We start from the raw sequence: 8,980 nt of genomic DNA, 5'->3' as shown, positions 1-8,980 counted from the left end.
AAATGTGCCTTAGAGCAGCGGTCCCAAACTTTTGGGCTCCAGGGACCAGTTTCGTGGATGACACTTTTTCCACGGACCGGGGTGGGGTGGGGGGTAGTTCAGGCGGTAACGCGAGTGACGGGGAGGGGCAGATGCAGCTTCGCTCGCCTGCAGCTCACCTCCTGCTGTGCGGCCCGGTCCCTAACAGACCACGGACTGGTACCAGTCCGGGGGTTGGGGGACCCCTGCTTCAGAGGATGGTTCTAGGCCTAAACTTTCCTTAAGACACTTGATTGTTTGGTCAAAAGATGACCAAAAAAAAAAAAAATTTTTTTTTGAAAGCTATAGCTTACATCTTACAGCACAAAACAGTAGGCAAAACTCATCTGTTCTCTATGTAGCTTGATTCCTCCACTGATCTTTTTTTGACATTAACCTAATCATTAAGAAGAAAAAATATTATGAATTTAGCTTTTATTCAAAATTAAATAAGCAAAAGCAAAATTTTTAAGAAACTTTTACAAATTACTTACATAAAAGAAAGTTAAGAGGGACAGTCACAAGTCTGCAACAAATAATTACAAAAGTATCTAGGGCAGCATGAATACAGACCATGTCACAGCATGGTAATCTAACTGTGATATGAATAAGGCATAACTAACATTTGCACCAAGACGAGAATTAAAAAAAAAACAACCAACATACTTTTAAAAGCTTAGTTCTACATTAAGCTTCTTCTCTTCCCTTAGATCCTTAATGGGTTTATACTATGTAATTTTTTTAAACAAACATATCATGTCAAACTATAAATTACATAGATGGGCAGTTAATGTGAAAAGCCCCCCTAAAATGTACAAACTAACTGGTACTGAACTGAGTTCTCCATTTACCTTTATGTACAGTTAAGTGTAAACCATATTTTCACAGTTTTAAGTGTTTTATGAATAGATGCACAGTACCAAGTCAGGTTTGCAATTGTTCCTGAAAACTGGCTCTAGGTTCTGCATCCGATGCCTGTTGGCTATTGGGATGCAAGTATTTACATAAATAAGAAACTGTGTCCTAGTCAATGGTCAAGACAGTTCAGCAAGAGCGGTATTTCCGACAAAGAGTGATACTCAATACCATAGCTTACATACTTGTGCAAATTAAGCATCAGGACAGAGAAATCTGAGGCAAATTCAATTTGCAAAAACTTGTATCGCTACCGTTGTAAACTTGGGCAATAAATGACCCTCGGCAAGTTCTGCTCTCTATGGCTTTTTTTTTTCTTTTAAAATTTTAAAGCCAGAGAAAATGCACCCATACTACCCACACGGGCGCGCACGCACACACACACACACACACGCACCCACACACACAGTTCTCATTTAGAGTATGGTACATAGTGCAACTTCATCACAATGTAGAGGTTTAACACACATTTAGTGTGTGTTTTTCTGTGCAAGTTCTTAGTGGTCTAAATCCTAGTTGAAGGTATTTGTTTGCAGAACCACATGATTCAGGAGGTTGAAGGAAAAAGAAAAAAAAAAACAGTTTCATTACATTTCTCAAACCAGCACTGGATGTGCAAAGGCAGCGGACAATCTGGCCGTCACCACAGCCAGATTAGGGTAATTTTAGAGGAAGATCCAAGCAGTTGGTTACTTAGATTGGTCTCTAGAAAAATAAGTCAGTATATGCTGTATCTTTGTCAGCCGTTCTTTCAAAGACTTCATTGATAAAACCGACAGCTGATAGCGGGGGTCGACGGGAAGGACGGCAAGAAGCCACCAACACCAGGCGGGTCCATTAGGGATTGCCTAGAAAGAATCCACATTGTATACTGTTAATAAAACAAATATTTATATAATTACAGCAGTAAAAATCCACCAGCAAGCTAATCTGTATTGAGCATTTTATGGTGTCAGATTCTTTTTCTAACTTAAAAAATTTTTAATTGAAGTATAGTTGACTTACAATACTGTTAGTTTCAGGTGTGCAACATAGTGATTTAGTATTTTTATAGATTATCCTCCATATAAAGTTATTATAAAATGTTGACTATACTCCCTGTGCTGCACTTTCCATCCTTGTAACTTACCTATTTTATACCTAGTAGTTTGTACCTCTTAATCCCCTTTACCCCTCCTCCTCCTTCACTTCCCTCTGGTAACCACAATTTGTTTTCTGTATCTGTGAGTCTGTTTCAGTTTTGTTATGTTTGTTCATTTGTTTTATTTTTTATACTCCACATAGAAGTGAAAACATACAGTATTTGTCTTTCTGACTTATTTCACTTAGTAGGATAATCTCCAGGTCCATCCATGTTGTCACAAATGGCAAAATTTCATTCTTTTTTATGGCTGAGTAGCATTCCATTGTAGATACACACACACACACACACACACCACATCTTTATTCATTCTTCTGTTGATGGGCTTAGGTTGTTTCCATATCTTAGCAATTGTAAATAATGCTGCTATGAACACTGGGGTGCACGTATCTTTTCAAATTAGTGTTTTCATTTTCCTTGGATATATACTAAGGAGTGGCATTTCTGGATCTCATGATAGTACAATTTTTAATTTTTTTGAGGAACCTCCATACTGTTTTCCACAGTGGCTGCACCAATTTACATTCCCACCAACAGCGCACGAGTATTTCCTTTTCTCTCCACATCCTCACTAATACTTGTTATTCTTGTCCTCTTGACAGTGTCCATTTTTACAGGTATGAGGTGATATGGCAACATCACTAATCATCAGGGAAATGCAAATCAAAACCACAGTGAGCTATCATCTCACACCTGTCAGAATGGCTATCTCAAATCCTTTTTCAGTCATGTAAGGAGGGCACTATTATGCCCATATAAAATGGGGAACCTGAAGCTTAAATATAATGCAAATTGTCCAAGATCTCTCAGCTCATACGTGGCAGAGCCAAGATTCTAATAATCCAGACCTGCCTCCCAGCCAGCACTCCTTCCTCTTCACCGACCCAAACAGGGTATCTCAATCTCAGGCTACTGGCTTCTGGGGCTGGACATTCTGTGTTACGGGGACTGTCCTGTGCACTGTAGCATGTTTAGCACATCTCTGACCCCTGTCTACTAGCTGCCAGTAGCTCCTCCCCCAGTTCTGATGGTCAAAGTCGTCCCCAGATATTGCCAAATGTCCCACAGGGGCAAAACTGTCCCCAGTTGAGAACTGCTTTCTTAAAATATATATTTAAAACACTAAGGGACTTCCCTGGTGGTCCAGTGGTTAAGGCTCTGCACTTCCAATGCAGGGGCCATGGGTTCGATCCCTGGTCGGGTAACTAAGATCCTGCATGCCACGCAGCATGGCCAAAAATAAATAAATAAATAAAATATTAAGACAAGTTAATTGATATCTTTAAATGTCTTCAAAGAATTGTGGAATCCTAGGAAGGATATAAGAAAAGTCTCAGCTTCCAGTTTCATTTGAGAAATAAACATATCTCCAGCAAAGAACTTCATCTCATGTTGCAAGGGCTGACTACTGGCTATGGAACGAATTAGGAATTTATATACAAGAATGTTTAAGTCACCTTTACTACACACTGAATTGCTTTTTACTGAACCTAAAACATGAAGTTTCAGAATGACAAAAGGAGCTGTGACATGAGGTGACATCAATAAGCTCCTCCTAGAATCAAACTGGACTTATCTGTGTCCTGCCTGTTGTCAACTCAGCATCACTGCCACCTTCTGTACATCAGAAACTACATTTCCCAGGATCCCCCCCCACCAATGTGGGGGGGTGGTTCCAGGTTAAACATGACCAATGAGAGGCACTCTTTCAAGATTTGGAAGTTGGGAGAGGAAGCCATTGTTCTCTGGAGGCTGTTGCCAAGTGTGGGCAGATGTGAGATTTGCAGAAGCTTTCCAGAGCATTCTTGAAAACCACCTGCTCCACTACTGCAAACTGAGATACTGGTGGGGACTGCCCTGGGATTCATTCCTAAGGATGACAGCAGCTTCCCCTCAAGTCCTCAGGCCCGTGCTCCACTGTGTCAGGAAGAGAGTCCCTGAGCTCTGCTGACGATGGCCTGATCTGATCCTCCCTCCTCCAGCTCTCCCAATGGGGGTGTCAACTTTAATTCCAACAATAAACCCTTCACTCCTGGGATATATAGAGTGGCTGCTTTTGTTTTCCTGACTGAATCCTGACTCATACAATATGACTAGCTGAAAGCAGTGGAAGAGGACTGCATAATAAAAGTGAGGGCGGTGGAGGTGACTGGAAAGTAATGTTGAAATTTTCTACAAGTTGGTCTATTAACATTTAAAATGTACTTATTCAATTCCGTGCTCATCAAAAGCTGTTTCTATCAAGTTCAATCAGATGCAGGTAGCCAGGATAAAACAAACATGTGGCAACTGATATTATGCTGGACACAGAATGAGAACGCAATTTGGAGATGATGTGATGTTGAAATTTTCAGTTCAGGTGAAGGATTCAATTGAGATTCAGACAGATGTAGGCTGACCTTTGAAAACTGGAATGAGAGACAGTGTCCATCACAGGGGGATCAATTCTCTGTCCATCTGATATTCATTTACAGCCATTCCTTTATGTAATCTATTCCCATCTGATCATGAACATTGTATCCAACTCAATTCGACAATGCTTATGCCTAATGCTTTGGTGGGTCTCCAGGACAGGAACGTTTCTTTAGCCTCTTGCGGTGCTCTGCCTGACCAGAAGGCACCTGCTGTATGCTAATTAGATTCAACTTAAATGTGAACCCTAAATTCCAGATCAAGACCATGAGAACGATAGTTTCAGGAGGAGTGAAGTATAAAACATGAAGAGATAAAAATGAATTAAAGTGGCAGGGTAAAAAGCTGGGGATAACAGAAGAGGTGACAAGATTTTTTAAAAGTATAGAAAATGATACATCTCTCAGCTCTCAAAGAATAACAGCAAAGCTAAGAGGCTCGAAGACGTAGCTGTCTCATAGGCATAATTTACTAGATGGTACCATGTCCCCTTTTATTTTTCATTTTTTATTTTTTAATTGAAGTACAGTTGATTTACAATGTTGTGTTAATTTCTGCTGTAAAGCAAAGTGACTCAATTATACACATATATACATTCTTTTTTTATATTCTTTTCCATTATGGTTAATCTCAGGAGATTGGATATAGTTCCCTGTGCTATACATTAGGACCTTGTTGTTTATCAATTCTAAATGTAACAGTTTGCATATACCAACCCCAAACTCCCAGTCCATCCCTCTCCCTCCCCACCTCCCCCTTGGCAACAATGAGTCTGTTCTCTATGTCTGCTAGTCCATTTCTGTTTTGTAGATAGGTCCAGGTTCATGATAGGTTCACTTGTGCCATATTTTAGATTCCACATATAAGTGATATCATACAGTATTTATCTTACTCTTTCTGATTTACTTCATTTAGTATGATAATCTCTAGTTGCATTCATGTTGCTGTAAATAGCATTATTTTGTCCTGGCTGAGTAGTATTTCATTGTACATATACATGTACCACATCTTCTTTATCCATTCTTCTATCGATGGACATTTAGGTTGTTTCCATGTCTTGTGACATGTGCTATTGTGAATAGTGCTGCTATGAACATAGGGATGTATGTATCTTTTTGAATTAAAGTTTTGAATGGATATGTGCCCAGGAGTGGGATTGCTGGATCATATGGCAACTCTACTTTTAGCTTTTTGAGGAACCTCCATACTGTTTTCCACAGTGGCTGCACCAACTTACATTCCCACCTTCAGTGTAGGAGAGTTCCCTTTTCTCCATACCCTCTTTAGCATTTGTTATTTGGGGCCTTTTTAAAAAAAACAACATTATTTATTTGGCTGCATGGGGTCTTAGTTGAGGCATGTGGGATCTTCACTGCGGCATGTGGGATCTTTCATTGTGGCGCGTGGGCTTCTCTCTAGTTATGGTGTGCGGGTTCAGTACTTGTGGTGCACAGGCTCAGCAGTTGCAGCACGCAGGCTCTCTAGTTGTGGGGCGCGGGCTCTAGAGCACATGGGCTTAGTTGCCCCGTGGCATGTGGGATTTTAGTTCCCCTACAAGGGATCGAACCTGTGTCCCCTGCATTAGAAGGCAGATTCTTAACCACTGGCAGAGCAGAGCCCTGTGGCCTTTATAATAGTGGCCATTCTGACCTGTGTGAGGTAGTACCCCATTGTAGTTTTGATTTGCATTTTTCTGTTAGCTATGTTGAACATCTTTTCATGTGCCTATTGGTCATTTGTATTTCTTCTTTGGAGAAATGTCTATTTAGGTCTTCTGCCCATTTTTTGATTGGGTTGTTTGTTTTTTTGTTGTTGAGTTGTATGAGCTGCTTACATATTTTGGAAATTAGCCTGTGTCAGTCACCTCACTTGCAAATATTTTCTCTAATTCTGTAGTTTGTCTTTTCGTTTTGTTTATGGTTTCCTTTGCTGTGCAAAGGTTTATAAGTTTGATTAGGTCCCATCTGTTTATTTTTGCTTTTGTTTCTATTGCCTTGGGAGGCTGACCTAAGAAAACACTGGTACAAATTGTGTTAGGGAATGTTTTGCCTATGCTCTTCTAGTTTTATGGTGTTGTCTTAAGTCTTTAAGGCATTTTCAGTTTATTTTTGTGCATGCTGTGAGGGTGTGTTGTAACTTCACTGATTTACACACAGCTGTACAACTTTCCCGGCACTGCTTGCTGAAGAGACCATTTTTTTCCCATTTTATATTTTTGCCTCCTTTATTGCAGATTAATTGACTGTAGGTGTATGGGTTTATTTCTTTATTCTGTTCCATTGATCTGTATGTCTGTTTCTGTGCCAATACCACACTGTTTTGATGACTGTAGCTTCGTTGTATTGTCTAAAGTCTGGGAGAGTTATCCCTCCTGCTTTGTTTTTTTTCCTCAGGATTGCTCTGGCAATTCTGAGTCTTTTATGGTTCTATATAAATTTTTGGATTATTTGTTCTAGTTCTGTGAAAAATTTCATGGGTGATTTGATAGGGATCACATTAAATCTGTAGATTGCTTTAGGTAACATTGCCATTTTAACAATATTAATCCTTCCAATCCTAGAGTATGGGATATCTTTCCATTTCTTTAAATTCTCTTTAGTCCTTTATTTTATTTTTTGGTGCAATTTTAAAAGGTATTGATTTTTACATTCTCTTTCTGATATTGCATTGTTAGTGTAAAGAAATGTAACTGAGTTCTGTATGTTAATCTTGTATCCTGCTACTTTGCTGAATTCATTTATTAGATATGGTAACTTTTGTGTGGAGTCTTTAGGGTTTTTTATATATAGTATCATGTCATCTGCATATACTGACTATTTTACCTCTTCCTTTCCAATTTGGATACCTTTTATTTCTTGTCTGATTGCTGTGGTTAGGACTTCCAATACTATGTTGAATAGAAGAGGTGAGAGCAGGCATCCTTGTCTTGTTCCAGATTTTAGCAGGAAGGCTTTCAGCTTTTCACCATTTAGTATTATACTGGCTGTGGGTTTGTCATAAATAGCTTTTATTATATGGAGATATGTTCCCTCTATACCCACTTTGGTAAGAGTTTTTGTCATGAATGGATGGTGAATACTGTCAAATGCTTTTCTGCATCTATTGAGATGATCATGTGGTTTTTGTCTTTTCTTGATGTGGTGTATCACATTGATTGATTTGCATATGTTGAACCATCCTTGTGAACTTGGGATGACTCCCCCTTGGTTGTGGTGTATGATCTTTTTTATGTGTTGCTGGATTCAGTTTGCTAATATTTTGTTGAGAATTTTTGCATCTATACTCATCAAAGATATTGGCCTGTAATTTTTTTTTTTTTTGGTGGTGTCTTTATCTGGTTTGGTATCAGGGTGACAGTGGCTTCACAGAATGTCCTTGGGAGTGTTCCCTGCTCCTCAGTCTTTGGAAGAGTTTGAGAATTGGTATAAGTTCTTCTTTGGATGTTTGGTAGAATTCACCTGTGAAGCCATCTGGCCCTGGACTTTTCTTTGTAGGGAGTTTCTTTCTTTTTTTTTTTTTTTTAAATTACAGATTCTGTTTCACTTCTGGTGATCAGTCTGTTCAAATTATCTATTTCTTCTTGATTCAGTTTTGGTGGGTTGTATGTAGAAACTTGTCCATTTCATCTAGGTTGTCAAATTTGTCAAAGTTGTTGGCATATTGGTTGAGATTTCTTTTTCATTTCTTATTTTATTTGGGTTCTCTTTTCTCGGTGAGCCTGGCCAGAGGTTTGAAAATCTTGTTTATCCTTTCAAAGAACCAGCTATTGGTTTTATTGATTTTTTTCTATATTTTTTAACCTCTATTTTATTTCCTCCCTGATCTTTATTATTTCCTTCCTTCTGCTGGCTTTAGGTTTTGTTCTTCTTCTAATTCTTTTAGGTGATAGGTTAGGTTGTTTATTTTGAGATTTTTCTTGTTTTTTGAGGAAGGCCTGTATTGCTATGAACTTTGTTCTAAGAACTGCTTTTGCTGCATCCCATAGATTTTGTATGGCTGTGTTTTCATTGTTGTTTGTCTCAAGGTATTTTTTAATTTAATTTTTGATTTCCTCGTTGACCCAATGGTTTTTTTAGTAGTCTCCATGTAATTGTTTCTCATTTCTTTTCCTGTGGTTGATTTCTAGTTTCATGCTGTTGTGGTCAGAGAAAATGCTTGAAATAATTCCTATACTTTTAAATTTTTTGAGGTTAGTTTTGTGCTCTATTATGTGCACTTGAAAATAATGTGTATTCTGGGTTTTTTTGGATATAATGTCCTGAAAATATCAATTAAGTCTCACTGTTGTATCATTTAGGATCTCTGTGCTTTATTGATTTTCTGTCTAGAAGATGTGTCCATTTATTGTGAGTGGGGTGTTAAAAGTCTCTTACTATTACTGTATTCCCATCAATTTCTCCCTTTATCTGTTAGTATTTGCTTTATGTATTTTAGTTGCATATATGTTGACGAGCGCATAATCCTCCTCTTATATTGATCCTTTTATCATTACAT

General features: G+C 38.5%; 1 protein-coding gene across 1 annotated transcript in view; it reads right to left on the bottom strand.

Moving 5' to 3' along the window:
- Positions 1 to 527: 527 nt before the first annotated feature.
- The window catches only part of LONRF1 (LON peptidase N-terminal domain and ring finger 1), a 45,696-nt gene continuing 37,243 nt past the window's right edge, over positions 528 to 8,980 (bottom strand). The window contains exon 12 of the mRNA XM_060085835.1: positions 528 to 1,781. Within this exon, the coding sequence (XP_059941818.1) occupies positions 1,623 to 1,781 (159 nt within the window). The 3' untranslated portion in view covers positions 528 to 1,622. The remainder of the gene's footprint in view (positions 1,782 to 8,980) is intronic.

The sequence above is a fragment of the Mesoplodon densirostris genome, chromosome 20 (genome assembly GCF_025265405.1).
Source record: "Mesoplodon densirostris isolate mMesDen1 chromosome 20, mMesDen1 primary haplotype, whole genome shotgun sequence".
NCBI classification, from domain to species: Eukaryota; Metazoa; Chordata; class Mammalia; order Artiodactyla; family Ziphiidae; genus Mesoplodon; species Mesoplodon densirostris.
The sequence above is the reverse complement of the archived record's forward strand: the minus strand, read 5'-3'. Positions and strand labels throughout refer to the sequence as shown.